General features: G+C 38.5%; 1 protein-coding gene across 4 annotated transcripts; it reads left to right on the top strand.

Moving 5' to 3' along the window:
• Nucleotides 1-261: 261 nt before the first annotated feature.
• On the top strand, nucleotides 262-19,414 carry zbtb44 (zinc finger and BTB domain containing 44). 4 transcript variants are annotated; one of them, XM_057839536.1, is made up of 7 exons: nucleotides 262-603; nucleotides 702-767; nucleotides 3,891-4,990; nucleotides 6,681-6,765; nucleotides 11,962-12,113; nucleotides 13,192-13,492; nucleotides 16,793-19,414. In XM_057839536.1, the coding sequence occupies exons 3-7, from the start codon at nucleotides 3,928-3,930 to the stop codon at nucleotides 17,193-17,195; spliced, it is 2,004 nt and encodes a 667-aa protein (XP_057695519.1). In that variant the 5' UTR covers nucleotides 262-603; nucleotides 702-767; nucleotides 3,891-3,927; the 3' UTR covers nucleotides 17,196-19,414. The 4 variants fall into 4 exon arrangements, with proteins under 4 accessions (XP_057695519.1, XP_057695517.1, XP_057695520.1 ...); XM_057839534.1 differs by lacking the exon at nucleotides 702-767; XM_057839537.1 differs by lacking the exon at nucleotides 702-767 and having other exon boundaries at nucleotides 264-603; nucleotides 13,192-13,275; nucleotides 16,793-16,963.
• The last annotated feature ends 2,354 nt before the right edge of the window (nucleotides 19,415-21,768 follow it).

The raw sequence follows: 21,768 nt of genomic DNA, 5'->3' as shown, positions 1-21,768 counted from the left end.
GGCCACCGTAATGATGGCCAAAACAAAGATTGTGACCCCCCCAGGGAAACAGCAACAAAATGTTAACCTCTACCACATTTGGGGTCATCCAGAAATGTTACCCAAAAGCCAATTAGTCTTGATTTATTAAAAGTATAGCATTAAAGGGTTAACTATTAATAATCCCTCAGTAAATTGTTACATACATTTCCTCAGCACATTCACAACAACAGGCATGTTTAAACCATAATGATGCGTTACTAAGCATGTGACACTGTGTTCATGGTGTTCCCAATATGTGTTTAGTATCGATGCAAATGTTTTGGGGAAGCAACAGGGCGGTCTGATAATGGGCTTCCCTGCACCTTACAGTATGGTACAGTAATGCGCATTGCATTGTGGGGATACAAATAAGAACGCCGAAAGGCTAACCGGCATCACTAAGGAGAGAAAAAAAACAGCAGTCAGACGCTTTGAACAAGTATGACGAGGGCGTGAGCGTCGTTAAAGCTGGGACGTAAACGCGCCATGAGAAGCGACAGGACGCGTCGCAATCAGCTCTGTGACCGCTCAACTTGTTTGTATACTCGGGCCCAGGTGCCAGCGGAGGCCTCGCACTGAAAGGTAAACATCCTTTTTACAGCGTGTAATTCAGCGACATTCTGATGGTGCGCGTTTTATCCGACTATTTCATGTTGAAGACATATGCTTGTCGGTTGCAGAATGCTGCCCTCTTGGCTTTGGTGAGCCTAGTAGCTAACGTTAGCTGTTGTGCATCACTCAGTGCGGTGAGTTACTCAGGGTTATCCACGGTCAAACCGGAAATTCAATAAAGTAAGCTTCGAAAGAAAAGCTTTTGTTCAATTTTGAAGAAAAGCAAAGTTGGTCTCGGAGAAATTGGTTGACAAAAACAACAAAACAAAACTTTCGGAAATAGAAGCAACTGAAAAGTAAACTTAAATCTACATTGCGGAACAGTCTGGTGAGCCGTGCCTCGTGCTTTCATATTTTCAATTCCCACCTCCATTTTATACAAATGTATGTGCATTCGACTTATTTTATCCGACGCTCCTTGTCATCGTGAATAAACGAAAGAACAAGATTTTCCCACTTAAACTTTGTGACGACAGCAGTGTCCAGATACGTCAGGCTAAAGGACACCGTGATAGATATTATTTTGATATCCAAAACAGGATGTAGTTCTCATCTCAACCGTGATTACTAATCGCAACTTGACCCTTAGCTGGGTTGCGCTAAACTGTATTGTTGGGAGTTTTTTTTCTGTTTAGTATGTTATTTTTGGAAATTTATAGGTTTATCTTGTTCATACGTTATACGTGGAGCAATTTTATTTTGTGTTAACTTCAGTGCAATGGATTCAACGATTAGCCTTTCCTTATTTGTTTCCGCGGTCTGACCACTTGCTAGTAGTATGTGATGATAGTTACAGTGAAAGGACCAGGTTGTAAACTGGACGCCGCCATCACGAGTAATTAAAAGGTACGGTGGATGCAAACTTTGTGAGTGTGGGTGTATTGTTGTTATCGTTGTTTTTGGGCTACTTGGTCAATAGATATGTGGTGATAGATTTAAGTTTCCCTAATATGAGACCAATCTCTAATCAAAACCAGTGAAAAAAAAAAAAAAAAAACAAACATATTTCACCAGCGCATGTTGAAAATTAATTTTAATTAAAAAAAATAAAAAAAAATCATTAGTTCATGATACTTAAAAAAAATCCTGGTTGTTTTTGTGTTTTTGTTTTAGCATTTAATACCACAATTAGTTTTTATTTACAATTACTGTATTGCCAAATAATCCAAATGCACAGGAGAACTTTCAATCACTATAAAACTTTTAGAAATGCCTAAAAAAAACACCCGAACTCAGAGAAAAATATCATGATTTTCTATTTTAAAAGTTTCCCTAAAATCTGACCCATCAAAAACAAACGATTATCACTAGTGCAATTTGAGAACTATTTTGAATTAAACCTAGAAAAAAAATCATTCGTTTATGATACAAAAAAAAAAAAATCTGGTTTGCTTTTCTCTTCACATTCAATCACACAATTCAAGTTTATTTATTTATTTATTTATTATTTACAATTAGAATATTCCAGTACAATCATAAGATGAAACAGAGGGTGAGACAATAATTATTGTGTCAACTACCAGTCTCTTTAACAATTTTTTCTTAAAAAAAAACCAAAAACAAATGCCTAAAAAACGCCTCAACATTGAGAAAATGACATTGTAAGATTTTCTATTATTTTTTTATCCAAGAATATAATTCACTCTGCTTTTATTAGGCCAATGCGGCCCGGGAGTACTTTTATTTGTTCTGTGTGTGTGACGAGGAGTGTGCTTTCCCTGCAGGAGCCCCTTCACTCAAGCTTTTGTTTGATGGAAAATCTCATGGCCGAGAGTCCACATGTTTCACAGACAGCTGCCGAGCATCCTGTAGCTCATTGGCCTCCACATGAGCCTGGCTTGCTTTGATTGTAGTTACATAACCTGGCATTCGGTCCTCGATGCTCCAGTCACTGTCACTCCACCCACGATTTTCCCAAGAGTATATTTTAATATTTTTGTTCACTGTTCAGCCATCCTACATACTTTTTAAAGTTCTCTCAGTAATGAATTCAGTAGTAAACGTATACAGAAAATTACAAGCTATATTAATTTTTGGTAGTGTGAAAATATGTCAAGAGTTTCCTCTTGGATAGTTTTTTAGCAGCGGGGCAGGCAGGCCTTTCTGGAGAGCTGTGGAGGTATAAACAAATGACAATTCACTGCAGATTTTACTTTTACAACAAATGTATTCCATGGCCTGCTGAATGTTAAACTAAAAAAAAATGAATAAAATACATATTTAAAAATTAAATAGATTCCCCAACCAAAGGTTTGGACACTAGATAATAAATGGAATGATGTGGAAGTGCCAAATTTCAATATTATTCAGAATAGAACATGTATGATAGGTCTCACGTTTAAACTTGAAAAAAAAAAAAAAAATTTTTTTTAAAAGTAATTTTATGGGAAAAAAAGGATGAGTTAAATTACACCGTGTCAACAAATCTAAGAAACAGTCAGGACAAGCTCATTCTCAACACTTCTTGCAAAAGTCTGATGCCAAGGAAGTTTCTGAAGTGTAATACAGGCCTCTTAACTGTTCAACTGTCTTTGTCCTACTTTGTTGTGCCTCTTTATGACGCACCAAATGTTCTCTATACGTGAAAGATCTGGACTGCAGGCTGGCCATTTCAATAAATCTATCACAATATGGGTCATTCTATATCATGATATCAATATGCCACGGTATAATACATGTTTTATTATTTTTGTCATTCATTATCTGAGCTGCTTATCCTCACGAGGGTCGCGGGGATGCTGGAACCAATCCCAGATAACTAAGGGCAGTAGGCGGGGTACACACTGAATCAGTTTTGGTGAAAAATTAAACAGCAATTATGGCAGCTTTCCCCCCCACTCATTTTATTTTTGAATTGACGTTGAACCTGCCACAAGTGTGAAATGCATCTAGTAGTGCTGCAAGCTAAAACAATCTAGTACAAAAGGGAGTAGTACAGTAGCTTTAATATTTTGGCTCATCTGTAGTGGTATCTATCTACTAATACCTGTGACTAGTGGTTTTGACTTTTAAGACTGCTGTATATTGAGGTGACTATATCATTAAAAACAACTTTAAATTTTACTATTCATTTCCGTGTTTCAGCCGTTTAATTTTTTTCAGCCATGCAAGTATAAATCGTGTTTATTGTAAGTGTAAAGTCTGTTTAGTTAAAATGATTAAAAATTCATGAATTTATATTTATGGTCAATGCTCACTGATGACATCAACTGTTCTCTGTAAAACTATAATAATACATTTTTTGTTGTGTTTTTTAGGACACATTTTTTTCTTCATGTTTAGAAGCTGACGAACATGGGAGTTAAAACCTTTACCCATTGCTCGACATCCCACAGCCAGGAGATGCTCGAAAAGCTCAACACTTTGCGTAACGAAGGTCACTTGTGTGACGTTACTATCAGGGTGCAAGACAAACATTTCCTGGCCCATAAAGTGGTCCTGGCCTGCTGCAGTGAATTCTTCCGCTCCAAACTGTTGGGTCGGCCCGAGGAAGAGGACAAGTTTGTTTTGGACCTTCATCATGTGACAGTTAGTGGCTTCGCTCCTCTGCTGGAATACGCTTACACGTCTACGCTTTCCATCAGCACAGAAAATATTATCGATGTCCTTGCGGCTGCGAGTTACATGCAAATGTTCGCTGTGGCAAGTACGTGTTCAGAGTTCATGAAATCCAGTATTCTATGGAGTCCAAGTAACAACAGTAACAATACACTTGCAGCTGGCAAAACCCATGAATCTGCACCTGAGAGTGCCTCCTCTAACTGTACCCTCACGCCACTTGATGGCAGCGTGTCACCTGTGTCATCCGACTGTAGTGTAATGGAGAGAAACGTTCCTGTTTGTCGTGAATCGCGCCGGAAACGAAAGAGTTTTGTAACCATGGCTTCGCCTGAGAGTCCTCTGAAATGCACTACACAGATGGTTACTACTTCCCCCCAGGTTCCCAATCCTTCCCCTTCGTTTTCAGACAGCGCGGCCCAGCCTGTGGAGTCCTCCCTGTCATTTCCATGGACCTTCCCATTTGGCATCGATAGGAGATTCCACTCGGACAAATCAAAGCTCCCAGAGAGCCCCCGGTGCCAAGAGCAGACAACAACAGTTTCTTCTGACGTGGTGGTTAGTCGGCGACTGAGTGACTTTTTGACATGTGAAAGCTCCAAGGCAGTGTCACCGCCTGTGCCAGCTGAAGAAGAAGATGTAAGTGTGAAAGTGGAGCGTCTCAGTGACGAGGAAGTCCAAGAAGCATCGTCCCATCCTGTCAGTGGTTCCCAGAGCTCACTCAATGATCAACAGACCGTGCCAGGAAGTGAACAGGTTCAGGAGGATCTCCTCATCAGTCCACAGTCATCATCAATAGGTGAGATTATGTTGTGCTACAAAATACAGTTGACCTCCACAATTATAGAGTTGAGCTGTGGATCAGGACTGAACACAAATGGCAAAAATTGCCAGTTGTGTTAATTGCTGTAATAAAAATATTGTCATAAAAATGCTAAATATTTTACAGTTTTTAAACATGTACATAGATACATCTGGGAATTGGTTTAACCACAGGTTCCAAATTATGAAAAAGTGGTCGTCCACTGTAATACTTTATGGCTAATGCAATATGTGCACTGCATTGATTACAAGGACAAAGCAGAGATCTCTTTTTCTCAGTGGTTACTTAACGGAAAGCAGTCCGTCATCATCTGTGATTGTTGCCATTTTTCATTATTACTCAACTCGGGTTTATTGAACTATAATCTGAATACATTTTCCCATTACGGGATCAATAAAGCCCGTACCATAATATTTTCATAGTGCTTGCCTTTCAACAGTGAAAGCTGTAACAAACGACTTTACTGACAAGACACATAACATAAAGCATACAGTTACAACCATCAGTTAACAAAAAAAATATTTATTAGATTACGGTACCTCGATGACTGCACCAAAACTGAAAAAGTAGTTTATTTTAAACTTAAAATGTACACATATAAACTTGCACTAATAGCTATATACTGTAAATATAATAATTTCCATAGTATGCATGTACTATGCATGTGATGTTTTTTTTTATTTTTTATTTTATTATTTTTGAATACAGGGGTACCTCGACATACTATCACTTCGACAGACGATTTTGTCAACATCTGACGTAAAATTTGACCCGCCATTTGTTTTTTCATCCGACGACATGTTCGAAATATGACGACATGACAGTGCCGCAGATGGACGCACGGCAGATTTACTTGTGAGAGAAATCAACACAGGTTTCAAAAAGGTTGGTACAGGTGGTGAAACAAAGAAAAGATGACGCTTACCATTGAAATGAAGATGAAAATGATAGAAAAATATGAGCGTGGGGTGCGTGTCCGTGAACTGGCTCAACAATACAGCCGAAAAATGTCTACGATCTCCATAGTCTTCCTCCGACCTCCGTTCGCCAGTCTCTATAAGTTAAGGTGACAATTATTATTTTGGTAACATCGCCAAAGAAATCGACAGCTTTGTCAGGTTTTTGTAATTTATTTCAGAACTTGTCCAACACAACACGCCTACTGTCCGCAGCAGTTGACGGTGTTCCCAACAAAACATTAAAAGTGAAAGTAAACTCTCAACCGCACTGCTCCCTTTCTCTGTCACGTCAGCGACGCGGTGCGTTCAGGTACAGCACGCAAAACACGTCCTCCACATTAGAACCCGACTTGTTACATTTTAACAGGAATTATTATTATTTTATTAATCTGGTTTTTAATTAATCATTTGTTTGTTTCGCTATGTGTAATTGCCATTTGTAACAGTACCAGCAGTATTTATTTAAGGATTTAGTGTAGATTTTCGGGATATGGAACGAATTAATGGAATTAAAATGTATTCTTATGGGAAAATCCTGCTCGACATCTGACCATTTCGACTTACAAGGTCCTGAAACGAATTAACCACTGTACCACTGTATAGTATTATAAGGCGTCTTTGTGGGAAGAATGCATAATATGATTGTGGAGAAATGCTGATTACCAAACAAACAATTTTATTGTTATTATTTTTTGTTTCTTTTTCAGGATCAATGGATGAGGGCGTTTCAGAGGCGTTACCATCAATGCAAAGTACCTCTAATACTGGAGGACATGCAGAGGATGATGAAAGGTATCACAATTTGTTTGGACTTGCTGCAAAGCAAGTCATTAGCTGGAAAAATACATTAATATTACAACACATTCTCATAAAACTCATAAATCCATCCCAATATGTGATTAAAGAAATGTAAAGGTTAATAAACCAAGTATAACTGATCTAATAGTTAACATTGGAAAAATTATATCTCTGAGTGTTCAAGCATCTATGAGAATCTTTTTACATGGCTGCGTCAACAATGATTGTGTAATAACACTCTCTTGAAACAAACATTGTCTCATCATTTTTGAATGCAACAAATCTTGAACAAGCACTGCTGCAGTTTCATTGTGTAATGCCACCAACAACATGAGAGGCACCCACAAATTTTATAGACCACTACAAAGTTAATCGGCAATTGCATTGGACAGGACTATTGCTTTTAAATATTATTTGCCCGCTTCACAAATGTGCGAAAACTATTAACATAAATCAACAAATAGTTGTGGCTAATTGCATTTAATAAGATGAGTTACTGTTCACTGACCTTACACTAACCTTATTACCTCCAGACCTGTTCAATCAAGAAATGGCTCAAATAGAACCTGTCTGACAAATTCAATATTCCAAAAGATCTTTAAAAAAAAAAAAAAAAAGTGCAGTTAAATACAACTATCCGAAGAAATTCAAAAACAGATGAGCATTTAAGTAAGTGACATCTGTCTGGCGGTCTGAAAGGGGTTACGAAGCCATTTCTAAACCACAGTGAGCCATTATCCGCAAATGGAGAAAACATACTAGCCAGCTTACAAAAATTACCCCAAAAGCACAGCGATGACTCAGCCAGGAGGGCACAAAGGAACCCAGGACAACACTTAAAGAACTTTAGACCCCTTGCATAAAGCTCATGTTACTTTAGGGGGAAAAAAACATTCACAAGACTTCAGTAAGAGTATCCAATGGGGTGATGAGATGAAATTTTAACTTTTTGGAAGGTGGTCTTATCTGGCGTAAATATAACAGCATTTCAGAAAAAGAACTTAACAAATGTAGTGGTAGTGTGTTAGTAGGTGGCTGCTTTGTTAGTTTAGGACCTAGACAACTTGCTGTTATTGATGACTTGAACAGTTAATCGCCGTACTACAACCTTTTGATGGAGAATGTTCTTCTAGGAGTTTGTGACCTAAATCTTAAGCGTGCTGTTTTTGCCTGCAGAAGACTAAACACACCAAAAATAAAAACTTTTGAAATTAAGCATTTAGAGTGACCTAGAATTGTCCAGGTGCACACTGTACAGTGAAATGGTAAATGGTGTTACACTTGTATAGTGCCTTTACACCTTTTTAAGGCCCGCAACATTAGGTAAATTTTCAAACTTCATAAAATAGACAACTAGTTGAATGTCACATCTTTTATATCTTTAGAGCAGGGGTCCTCAAATACAAATCTTGAAGGTCCATAATGATTTTTTTCATACAAGCATGGGTCCATTTATTAATGTTGGTCAAGTACAAGGCAGGTCGAAGGTGGTAAAGGTGGTTTTCTTTTGACCAAACAAAAAAAAACAATGCACATTCTGATAAAATAGAAAAAAATAACAAAACATTTTCTTTAAATAAAAAATAAAATAAAAATACAAAAAAAAAAAACATGCAGGTACAATGTTTACACATGTACACTAAATAATTGACAAGATCTGTCATTAAGGTGCAAACAATAACTATTGACAGTACATTTTTTAACTGTAAAACCCTGCTGGACAAAAAAGAAAATGTGCAAATGGTACAGTACATGTTCACATGTACAGAACATAAATGACAAGCTCTGTCATTAAGGTGCAAGCATAAAAATTATTGAAAATAACTTCTAACTTGAAGCTTCTGCTTTTTCCGTCTCCCTTGTCATGTCTGTTCTCATCTTCTTTGGATAAACAAACATACGCGATGATTTCCCTCTTTCTTTCCTTTCTTTCTTGTGATTTTGATTTTAATGTTGATGATGATGACAATGACAATAAATTCAATTAAAAAAAAAAAAACTATAAAACATTGCTCAATGACAGAAATGGCATTTGGGGGTCACAAAGTTGTTTAGTCACATCATCAGCCAGTACTTCAGTGTGTCTTGTGGTTGGTGAATCTGAGAGTGAGATTTGTTTGATTTTTGTTGTCTTTTCCTCCTTTTTTTTCCGTCGATCATTGCTGCCATCACTTCAGTCATACACTCTTTTATTATTTCTCCGACAGAGAACGGCTTCTTATGTCTGGCCAACACTCACGACACTCTGAGTGAGCACTCCGTTGCAATTTGTCGTTGTGTCATAGATTTAACAATAACCTTGCTTGACTCTTCATATGACTGCTTTAATCTGTTAATTTCTTGCCCTCTCAATTCTGATTTAGGAGGAAACTTATCTTCAAAAGAGCTGTGCTCTTTAACATAATGGCATTTAACATTTTCACTTTTTATGAGAACAAATGTAATGAAGCATATTAAGCAAAGATTTGGTACTTACAGTTGGTAAAATGGACGCATATTTGTCAGTCCATTCCTCATTGAAATGGCGATTTTCGTTGTCCACTTTTCTTCTCATGGTTAACTTTGAGCATGCCATTTTGTAAGATTCGGTCTTCTACTGGGATGGCAATGCTGCGGTCCGTCCACTCTAGCTAGTAGCGTCCAGGCTCTCGCAGCCAATCAGCGCATCCATGCACGCTCTCTCAGCCAATCAGCGCATCGTTGTCATAGATATGACAACAGAAGTGGAAGATATTTGACTAAAAATGAAACAGAATTCAGCGATAGAATAGTAGCGCTTTTTTTTTTTGTTTTGTTTTTTTGAAAAGTGCCATTTGCTCTGGGTCCGCAGAGAGGTATGCCGTAGTCCGGTCATGGACCGCGGTTCGCTAATTGAGGACCCCGGCTTTAGAGGGTCTGTATCACTTTCACCAGCACTAAATAACTTTGAGGAAAACTAAAAATGTACTGACTGCTTTACGGCATACGTGACTTCCCCCTTTCCCCATTCATAATAAAGATGGAAGCTTTCTTGCGAATGCTACAAAGATGGCTGAGCAACAAAAGAGACAAAAAAAAATTGTCTAAGGAGGAAAATAGAGAGGCTAACAGGATATACAGAATAAACAGTGGCTCGGCTTTCACTCCCTGGCGTGATCCAGGTTCGGTTGGGGGGCTTAGCCACAGAAAGCCACACGTTTGCTAACCGTCATATGCTATTGTTTAGCCACAACTGGATTCATTACCTTATTACTATTTGTCCTTCACACAGCCGCTGGAAACAGAAATGTTGTTTAATCCATCTGCAGGCGAACGGGAGAATGGATTTTGATTCCTTGATGATTTTACGACACTGTTCGGGTGTGCTCTGGTCCTTATGTGAAGCGCAGCACTGGTCCTCATGGGAAACGCAGTCTTCGTTAAGGCAAAACACTACCGTATTTTTCGGACTATACTTCCCACCTGAGTATAAGTCGCACCAGTCATAAAATGCCTAACGAAGAGGAAAAAAACATATATCAGTCGCACCGGAGTGAGTATAAGTCACATTTTGGGGGAAATTTACTTGATAAAATCCAACACATAGAACAGATATGTCATCTTGAAAGGAAATTTAATATGAAAATACAATAGAGAACAACATGCTGACTAAGTGTACAGTATGATGTTTGAACAACGAAATGCGAATATACTGTCCTCACCAGGACGCCACGGGCTACGGCTCGGTCCTGGCTGTATAGCGAGCTAAACTACCAAATGCCGATGCTGGATGTCCGTATAATTTGCTGAATGAATTTCATCCTCGATACCAAACCGGTTCGCATCAACGTAAATAAATGATAAATAGCTGCTATTACATCATTGACGCAAATGGTTAGCATGCGTTCGCTAGCATTAGCACATCGTTCAAGCAACCACACAACTGGCTCTTAAGTGTCTGATCGCGGGTGGAAAACACACAACAACAACAGAAAAGATGATACACACAGGCGTGACTCTATAGAGATATTTTACAAGCATAAACAATGAACGTAGGTTCGCAGCCGTGTTTCTCTCTCGCTAACTCGCCCACTCGCTCAGAGACGCTGGATAGCTGTCAGTCTTCTTCTGGTGTGTGAGCGCTCTTCTTTGCGTAAACAAGTGCGAGTGTGCCCCCACGTGGGCGTGAAAGCGCCACAAACTAAAAGCATGCATTTCAATATAAAAAAGTCAATAATACAATTGAACACACATTGCCAAAAGCAGAATGTGAACGTGGCCATAGCTATTAAGTTATTTATGGTAGGCTGATTGAACACTCTAAATTGTCCGTAGGTATGAGTGTGTGCGTGAATGGTTGTGTGTCCCCTTGTGCCCTGCGATTGGCTGGCAACCAGTTCAGGGTGTCCCCTGCCTACTGCCCATTGTTAGCTGGGATAGGCTCCAGCACCTCCGCGACCCTCGTGAGGAATAAGCGGCATGGAAAATGAATGAATGAATATAACTATAGCATAAAGAACATATTAACAAGTTTCAGTATCAGTGTCACTCCAAAACACCAAAATAACATGTGAAATGATATCATAATATGTTAATAATTTCACACATAAGTCGCTCCTGAGTATAAGTCTGAAAAAAACTGTGACTTATAGTCCGAAAAATACGGTACCTCTTTTATTCTCCGGCGTCACTAAAACCGACCAAACTGAAAAGTTACAAAGTGTTGCTTTAATATATTGTGGATAATTGTTTGTTTTGTTTAAGGATGTCCCGATCCGCTCACGTGATCAGACATCGGGCCGATTGCGGCATTTTTCAGAGGATCGAAATCGGGTGAAAAGAAGTGTTTTTTTTATTTAAAAAAATATATTTGTTTTTCTGCTTCATGCTCGAAAAGCGCCACAGCCTCTCAGCATCCCTCCTGCTAAGCAGTGCGGCCAAACTGTCCAGCTTGCATTTGGTACTTTAAAGTTAATGATGATTGATGGGTTTATAGATTTGATCTTGCGAGAGAAGCTTGGTCGCTCTACGATAAAATCTATCAATCATTGTTAAACTTGCATAAGTATAATTTGCATAACTGTGGCAAAATAACCGGCCATGTTAGAAGGGTGATGAGTGATGCCGGGATGAAGATTACGGGCAGAGTGGAGTAGGGGTTGAATACAAGTTTATATGATATGTATCATTTTGGAAGCTGAATTTGTTTTTCCATCTTCTTTGGTGTTTCAGGTTAGAAGGTATTCAATATCCGTACCACCTCTATATTGGCCCGTCAGCAAGGCCTGGCGCGAATGGCCCAGACAGGCCCTTTCAGTGTCCAACCTGTGGAGTTCGATTCACACGCATTCAAAATCTGAAGCAACATATGCTAATACACTCCGGTAGGTAAAGATGACAAAAGTATTTGTCATAGAGGATGTCAGCATGTGTGTACGTGTAAAATATTTTACACCTTCGGCTTCCCATTCTGATGATTAAAGTATCAATAACTATATAGTACTCTGAATCTGAAGCAAGTTATTATTAAAATGATCAAAGTGTGGTAAAAAACTGTTCATAAACAATCAACATCAATGTACATCAAGTCTGTTTCATATTAGGAGGAAATGTTTTAATTTGAGGTCTGAATGGTGCACATGCTTTGCTGAATTTTGGGACTAGCATTTCTCTGTGGTGCGTTGTCTTGTGTGATTAAGTGTTGAATGTTTCATAGAACACAACTATGATAGACAGAATCACTGACATAAGTAAGAAACTCGTACTCCAAATCATAATTATATGATTTACATGTACAGTAAATGTCCCAGAAGCAGAATATTAGCCATGTTCTTGGCAGCAATATCCATCCATAATGTGCTGAATGGGTAATTGTTAGCACTCGGTCACCTGTTTGTTTCTCTCTGCTTATAGTAATAGGTTGCAAATGAGGTAAAATAGCTGTTTGAGAGGCAGTACGCCAGTTTCAGCTATCTGTTTATTCTCATTGGGCTGGAAGCCGACTCCCTTTCTTACTCATCTGGTACTGTAGCTACCCTGATTTGTACTGCCTTCTATGGGTGATGTCTCCTTAGTTTTTCCACTTCAAATAAGGCCATTGGCCATCAAGACAGGTTATATATTTAATTTAGACTTTAGCGGGAGTTGGTTTTAAGTTTCTAAAATATGCACAGTATGCATGTATGTAAAATAAAATAAAAAACTGTAAAAATGAATTTGTATAGTATGTGCACACAAAAGCCTGTTTTGTTCTGCTTTCACCCGGTTTCCTCATTTTTTGTTTTCGGTGTTGGCCAAGACCTTTCATTGTGTTACATCCCTAATTGTTACCATCTATCAAATCTGCAGTAATTTACTAATTTTTTAGACATATCTACTGGTATAACCCCAGCAGTAATAAACATGCCAAAGCAGAAACAACTTAAATCTGAATCTTAGCACTGTTTTCCTTTTGTCCACTAGGCATTAAGCCTTTCCAATGTGACCGCTGTGGGAAAAAGTTCACACGGGCCTACTCCCTAAAGATGCATCGGCTGAAGCACGAAGGTAAACGCTGTTTCCGGTGCCAGATTTGTAGTGCCACATTCACGTCCTTCGGTGAATATAAGCACCACATGAGGGTCTCCCGACACATAATCCGCAAGCCGCGGATTTATGAGTGCAAAACGTGTGGCGCCATGTTCACCAACTCTGGCAATTTAATTGTACACCTGAGGAGTCTGAACCATGAGGCATCCGAACTAGCAAACTACTTCCAGAGCAGGTGAGGAGCCTAGGGGCACCGACCCTATCATTTACTCAGATCACATCGGGGCCAGAAAATGCCTTTTTTCCCCATCCCCCTAGTTTACTTCATACATACATAGGTATGTATGATTGATTTGAGATACTTTGATCAGAGGTTTTCTTCATTTAATTGGCTGATTTTGCTCATGAATGTCCGTCAAATAAAATGAATTAGAGTGAGTTTAATGAATGAAAAAAATACTGGAAATTGAATGTAAATACTGTAAAGAGCAGGTATATGTATAGTTATGCACACTCTCTCAATTGATATATACAATTTTCAAAATGTGCATCAGGTTAATTTGGTGTAATTGTATTTCTATGGTAAAATCTGGTACAATACATTATTGAAGTTCAGTTCGATTGTATTTACACTTTAAATACACAATGAATTTGTATTTAATCATTAGGATATTTTTGTGAAAAAAAATTCGGTAACATTTTAATTGGACTTGTGTATCTGAGCGAAGTGTGAATTAGCATACTGCATAATGTAAAGAAATGTCAAATTTACTTTTAACTGATAAAACTTCAGTCTCGTTATTTATTGATAAACAATAAGGCCTAACCATATGATACAGTATTTTAATGTTGGTGAATGATAGTGGTACTTTCAATTTGGCTTGTGTATTGGTTGAGTTGTATCTGATACTGGTTGTTTCTCAGTACTTTTAGACGGTTTCGGTGCTTAAACGGATCTTGTACAAGTACATAAAAAAAGGTAGACACCTTTTGTCGAAAATACAATGATAATTCTATTTGGAGTTTGTGTGTTCTTGTGTTTTGGTCTGTAAAATTCAAATGTTACAATCCAAAAATAAAGGTTTCCAACAATTTTAAATGAACCTAGACCGATAGGCACATTGTAGCGTCGACAACAGTGGTCTCCAAACCGGTCCTCGAGGGACGCTGTGGGTCCTGGCTTTTGTTCATACTGATCAAGCACAGACCTTTTAACCAACATGGTTTCTACTAAAACAAGCAGCACCTGACTGCAATCAAATGATTACACTTATAAAACACCAGATTGGTGAAAAGGTGTGGTCTTGTTTTGTTGGAGTGAAATCCTGCACCCACTGCAGCCCTATGTGGAATAGTTTGGGGACCACTGGTCTACAAGGACAATGCCAACTTGGTGATGATAATACACACTCAGCAGAAAAGCAGCACATCGGTTTCAATGAAACTCACCTGAAAAAAAATGTCAGTGTTTATCACTGGGAAGTCTGGGATTTTTTTTTGCAATTTGCTATAATTAGTATTTCCCAGTAATTGCTCATTTATCAAACAGAACAGCTGAAGTGGGGGATTAGCTAAATGCCATTTCGCCAACTGCCTCTCATCTGGATTTACTGACCAGAAATGCCAAGTAGCTCTGCTCTAGACGAGCCAGTGTTTTAAGAGGACACTCGCCATTCTAAAGCTAATGCTAACATGATTGCTACGCTATTGCTAGGAGTTACATTTAACATCTGATGATCATTCAGCACAGACCTTCAAAGGCTTCGGCAGCATTGCATATTCTCTCCAAAATAAGAAAACAAATCTTATCGTGTTTCCAAACAAGCAAGATGGAGTGCAGCATAGCTTTAGACACATTCTAAACTCCCGTGAGTAAAATGAAGTAGAGGAGTTGCACATCTCACATGAGTGACACGACCCAAACACGCTACGATGCAAGCTGACGTATGCCATGTACAATATGAAAATGTCATTGTGAGCATATGACAGAAAGTATGTTGCATTTTCGTCTCGTTGTGGTTTCGTCAGACGAAAACTGGCATTTGTCTGATTATGTTCTAGTTTCGCAAGCCGCGTTTTTAGCTCATCATCATCATGAAAAAGTTGTACATCGATGAAATATTTTTGTTATCGTCATTGTTGATGAAAACAACGCTGATCAAACCCATACATAAAACAATGAAACAAATAATACATTTATTAATAAATCAATAAATACAATGTAAAAAGATAAGAACAAATGATATGCAGTTCATTGATCCACTAATATGCCTTAGAGTCAGGTGCGCCTCATTTATTAAAATAAACTCGCTCATTGATAGTGTGCTATGTAATCCATTGTGCCTTATAAAATACATTACTGCAATTTTAATTCATGCTTCACACCTTTAGAGACCGTAAAAGGGCCAACCAGCTCTCTCCCCATGATTACGGCCCAAAAATATGATTCCGCCACCTCCGTGGTGACATTGCAACTTTGTTGGGACATGGTGGCCATTTACCAACCATTCTTTTCTTCTGGACCATCCAGGGTTCCATTGCACTCATCAGTGAACCAGATTGTTTCACAATGAGTCTTCGTGTATATCTAAGCCTTTTGCAGCCATTGCTGCTTGTGAGCAGCATTGTTCGGGTATGGATGAATATAAGATTTATGCATAACTGCAAACATCTGGAGGACAAACAAAACAAAAAAACAAGTGTCTTTTTAAATAGTGAACTTAATCTTCTGGTTTCCACCGTATTTCTGTACCCTCCTTGTGTAACACTGTCAAGGTCCAAATGTATTTTTGGATTGTATGACTAAGTATACAGTGGTACATTGACATACGATCGCTTCAACACACAATCTTTTCGACAACTGACGTAAAATTCGACTCGTAATGTAACGGTACCAGCAGTATTTATTAAGGATTTAGTGCAGGTTTTCGGGCTGTGGAACGAATTAATGGAATTATAATGTATTCTTATGGGAAAATCCTGCTCGACATACAACCATTTGAGTTTCCAAGCACGGGCCTGGAACGAATTAACTTCGTATATAGAGGTACCACTGTATATTCGTATATTTGTCCTGGGAATCACCGATTGTACAACTTGCATTTCCACGTTTTACTTGTCATACAGTCGGCATTATTATTACATAATACCTTTTTGCAATTTAATAATCAATATAGAAATAAGTTTACATTCATAATACCTTCATATTTCCATTCATACAGGATTTACTTTATTCACACATTTGGGATTTCAAATGTAAAATGTTCATGCTTGTGGACTGCATTCTGCAACCTGGATAGGTTGACAGAATACGTTCAAAGTAAACTACAAATTTCACTCAGATGCAGTATTTTCTATCTTCTTCTCCAAAAATGTGGTTTTGGAGTGGGATAGCCCACACATTCCATATCCAAAGTTGAACAAGGTGGAAAAAATGTTTTGCGATCATTTTTTGTTTCAAAGCTTATTTAGATTTGCAATCATATAAGGGTAGAAGTGAATTGTCTGTGATGTGTTTTTGTTGTTGTTCTAATAGTGATTTCCTCGTGCCCGACTACCTGAGCCAGGTGCAGGAGGATGAGGAGGTGCTGGGAGTCCAATATGAGTTGGAAGAACCCCAACATCACTCTGTCTTTGCCAGCAGCACCTCTACATCCACTACCTTTGCTGCCTCCTCCTCCTCAGTCTCTGTCATCTCCCAGGTCTCCTCGTCCACCCAGAATTGCGAGAACTCACCTAGCTTCCTTCCACCTGATTCCATGGATCCACTGGAAGCCTCTGCCTCCTTTAAAATACGTGCCGGTGGAAATATTGCCCCATCCGAGGAGACAAAGATGGACAACAGAGAAACGGGCAGTTCACCCGAAGTGTTTGACGAAGACCACCGTCGGAGGGAGATTATCCAGGCCAAGGAGTCTGCTTCAGTCACAATTGAGTGATGCAGGTCTTCTTCTGGGCTTTTATGTGCTGCCTTGTAGTCACGTCACTTGGATAAATTTGCAGAATATTGATGCCAAAAGAGGTAAAGTGGACAAAATCACTTTTTAAAACACAAGACTGGGTGACTAATTTTCCAAAATAAAACAAGTTAATTATGGTGTTTGTTTTATTTAATTGACAATTTGATAAGAGTTTGAAACAATACACGTTAATCATATTGATGCACTGGGGTGACAATTCTTGACTGAAAACAAAACATTGACAGAAATTGTAATACCTTAAAAAGAGTAATAGAAATTTCTAGGCTAGATAATTTCTGCACTTTGGCAAATTTGTACTTTCCCTTCTGCGCAATGCACATGCATTCAAGCTTTCAGGCAGTCCCCAGCAGCGGACTGTCAGCGCATGCATGGTCGAGCAAGCGTGACGCACAGCTACATCAGAAGAATTTTTTTGGCCCACCTTTTTTTGGTCAGTCGTTAGCCCACCTGGAGTTTTCTTTAAAAGGTTTTTTGTTTTTTCTTCAAAAGTCCAAGTTTCCTTCGAGTTGTTTAGGGGACAAAAGTCTAAGCCTAAAATTGAAAATGCATTTTGGGACCATTTTCGACCCAAAAGTTTCCAATGCCTCCCTAGTTATTTATCCCATTTGACATGAATGCACTGCCACTGGAGGTTGTGTAATCCTAGCTTTGTCCTTTTGGAAAGTGCCTGAGACTAGATATGAGCACCCAACTTTATCAACAATACTTAATGAAGTCTTTACAAACTGAGTTATTATTATTATTATTTTTTTTTAATTTCCCTTACATTGTTAATGCCAGTTTGTATGGGAATCTCACCTTTTGTCCTTTCTCCACAGGCAGATGTAGTATTGTCTTTTGCAATCGCTATTGATGTTATATCTGTCTAAATGCAGTATATGCTGACGGTTATGGAAAAACTGTGTCAAGTCTTTGTACATTAATTTTCAATAGAATCCATACAGTACATTTCATTAAGCCATTTAAAATTAGTGGTAGCATATATTTTATTATGATGTATTTTTTATGCAAACACTGTGGGCAAATATCAAGTCGTTTGAAATATTACAGACAAATACCGAACAGCATTTTCACTAAACTATAGGGTTGTGGTTAAAAGTTGTGGATTGCCTCATTATCCACATGAAATGGTTTGGAAAACTGTAAGAAAAACTAAACTTTGTATGACTCTGCCACATCTGTTATGAGTGAGTCAGATCACCAAGTTGCCAATTCTTACGTTGCTGCTTTTCTATGATGTAGTGAAAAACAATTAATCAAAAACAAAAAGGCACATCAAAGTTAAGAAAAACAATTCTAAATGCTTTTTGCAATATTGTTGAAGCAATTTGAAATTTCACGCACGTGAACATTAAATTAGGAAAGTTGATACAATAACATTTTATTGTCTGCTAAAAAACTGCAACACAACTGCAAAAGGTCACACCTTACCATTTCAAATTTGCAAGCTTTGCAAGGCGCTCAAGTGTTTTGTATGGAAGCAATTTCAAACAAATTCGAATGTAGCATTTAATGCTGGTTTTTCTGATGTCATGTAACTGTCTTAATTTTTTTTTTTTTTTTTTTAAAGTCTTTCTCCACTTCTGAATATATCCTCTATTCACATGTGATATGCATCAGCAACATTTTTGTGTTCACATTTCCCCTTCTTTACATGTTCAAAATAGAGAAATGAACAGCTGGATCACATAAATGTTGGTGATCCTTATTTGTAAAGAAACTTGTTGCATAACTGTCATGCAAAAGATATTGCAGCATTGCTAGAGGTTTGTTACAAAATGATTGTCTTTTCCAAAAATGTCATCCCTGTGTGCTGATACCAAAGCACACATTGTGCTGGGTGTGTCCCATTGCCACTTTTTTATCAGAGCAGAGCAAAATGAAGGCCCATGGTATTACGTGAAGAGATGACTTGATTGAGGTTCTGTCGTAGTTGTGTTTTAATGCTTCTATGATTTTTGTAATCATCCACCAATTGTTTGCAAATCCATTTAGATACATTACTGTTAATGAAACACATAAATTGCTTATCCGCAGGTTGAATGCTACTGACTGAATTGGTGACTTTAACTTCTGTATAATGCAGCTGCCACTTGGAGTTCTAATCGGAAGATGTATATCTTTTTTTCCTTGTTACATATATATGTATATATATATATATATATATACATACTGGACTGTCTCAGAAAATTAGAATACACAATATTCTAATTTTTTGAGCCAGTCCTGTGTATATAGACAGGACTGTCTCAGGAAATTAGAATACACAATATAATAATATTCTAATTTATAATTAGAATACACAATATTCTAATTTCCTGAGACAGTCCTGTCTATATACACAGGACTGGCTCAAAAAATTAGAATATTGTGTATTCTAATTTTCTGAGACAGTCCAGTATATGTATGTATACATGCAATATATATATATGTTAGAGATGTACCGACAGCAAAATTATTGACCAAAAATGAATATTGGAAACACTTGGCTGAAAACCAAAAGGCCGAAAAATACACATGCATTTAACTCATAATAATTTCATTATTTAACAAGTAATTAGTATTTAAAAGATATTTTATTTCGTTATTTTCTGATTAATTCCCCATTGCTTTGGCATTTATTCTACAACCCCGGAAGCTTGAGAAATTAAGTTTGAAAGGTGCCGATTCTGAAACCCCATGGGAGGGTGCGTTGACGGCAGTGAGCGTTTTGCGTCCTATAGCAGAGGTGCTGGCGGCGTCATAGTATTCTGTTCGGTGGACATAGACACATGTCACGGACAATGAAACCTTGATACATGCGCTCTCTTGGAAATTTGGGACACTTGGGTGTAGCTAAGCTAAATGAGACCTTGGTGCACGTTTGTGTGGGACTATAGTTCACAAAAACAACAAAAGACTATTCCATTCTAGCCAAAACTAGTAAAGCTCTTTACAAGGTTATTACAATCGCTCCTACTGTTTAAAATAACTTACTGTTTTTGCGCGCAACAAGTGGAATCGATCGAGAGCCAGGCGAGTGGGCCGAGTTATAGCGGCGACGAGGACGAGCAAAGTCGCTCCCAGCTGGATTAAACAGCGACTGGCAGAGGGGACGTGGAAGTCGCGGGAAAAAATGTGACAAAAATAGGAAGTGGTAGTGCTATTAATAGTGTTGCACCGATACCATTTTTTGGCCCCGATACCGATACATGGCTGTGCAGTATCGGCCGATACCATACCGATACCACCCCGTTTATACATTATCTCCCCCCCCCCCCCCCCAAAAGAGCTACATAATTGGATGTGAAATCATTGCTATCAAGGCTTTGTAAGGCTTTTGCTTACCTTTGCAAAATAGGAAAAAGACTAGTACAAAGTATAATACTAGCCCAACAGTAAGAAAGTAAAAATAAATTCATAATAATAAACTCTGAATGAACGGAGTAAACTTCTTCAAACCTCTCAAAGGCCAAACAGTGCAACTTTCATGAAGTTATTGTCACATTCTACTGCTGGTTAGATTGTGTTTTGTTGCTGGGCTGTTAGTGGGGGCGTTCCTGACGTCGCACCTGAATCCAATGCAGGCTCATCAACGCAGCATTTAAGCACGGGTGATCTCAGAGAAGGCTGCCGAGATATTTGCCTTGCTGATCGCCATTTGACATCTCGCACTATAGTCTCGCTACATTTGCTTGTTACGCCCCTGCATTGGGTTTTTTCTGTTAGTGTGCTGCACTCATTTGTAACCGCTACCCTGTGCAGGTATTTGAGTGTTTTTATCTTGGCTTTTTGGCTCGCTGCCTATCGTCTTAGTTAACCTTCGAGTTTGTAGTATTGCGCTCTGTTGACCTGCTGTCACGGACTCCTTTTGTTATTTCTACTATCCTGCGATCGCGCGTTATTTTTTGTTTGCAATCATTAAACCCTTGTACGTATCCCCCGCTTGTTGTCCGCTTCGAGGTCCAACCTTGTTTCCGCATTTGCGGACGCTAACAATTATAAGTAATAATAATTGACCACAGCATCCCGTCTCTCTATTAGCCTCCTTTTTTCGGGATGGGGGAGTCCCTTATTTCTATTTCTGAAAGGTGGCAACCCTACTTTGGAAACAGTTCCCAAATTATTACAGCATTTCTTTAAGTAAAAGACAAGTGAAGTTGACGTAGTGAACTTACCAGAGATTGTTGCAGCAGTCCAGCGCCCTTCCTCTGGATAGCAGTCCTGCTCTTGCAGGCTCAAACTCGTTGTGTTCGTTCACGTTTCGTCTTCAAATGTTTTATTAGGTTCGAGGTATTGAAACTGGCTGATTTAACTCCACATCTCGAAACTTTCAGGCCGCAAATCTTGCATGCAGCCATTGATTTTAATCGACGGGATTTGTATTTTGAAATATTTCCCGACCGCCGCCATTTATCCTGGTTTATTTTTCCTACATATGAAAAAGCGCCCTTGCCATTGGTCGGGAGTGGCTATTGGCCCGTTGTCATTGGTCTGGAGCAGGCCAATAGCGATAGCTGCTTGGTGTTCACGTGTCATCACACAACACAGA

Source organism: Corythoichthys intestinalis, chromosome 6 (assembly GCF_030265065.1).
Source record: "Corythoichthys intestinalis isolate RoL2023-P3 chromosome 6, ASM3026506v1, whole genome shotgun sequence".
In the NCBI taxonomy this organism is placed as follows: Eukaryota; Metazoa; Chordata; class Actinopteri; order Syngnathiformes; family Syngnathidae; genus Corythoichthys; species Corythoichthys intestinalis.
The sequence above is the reverse complement of the archived record's forward strand: the minus strand, read 5'-3'. Positions and strand labels throughout refer to the sequence as shown.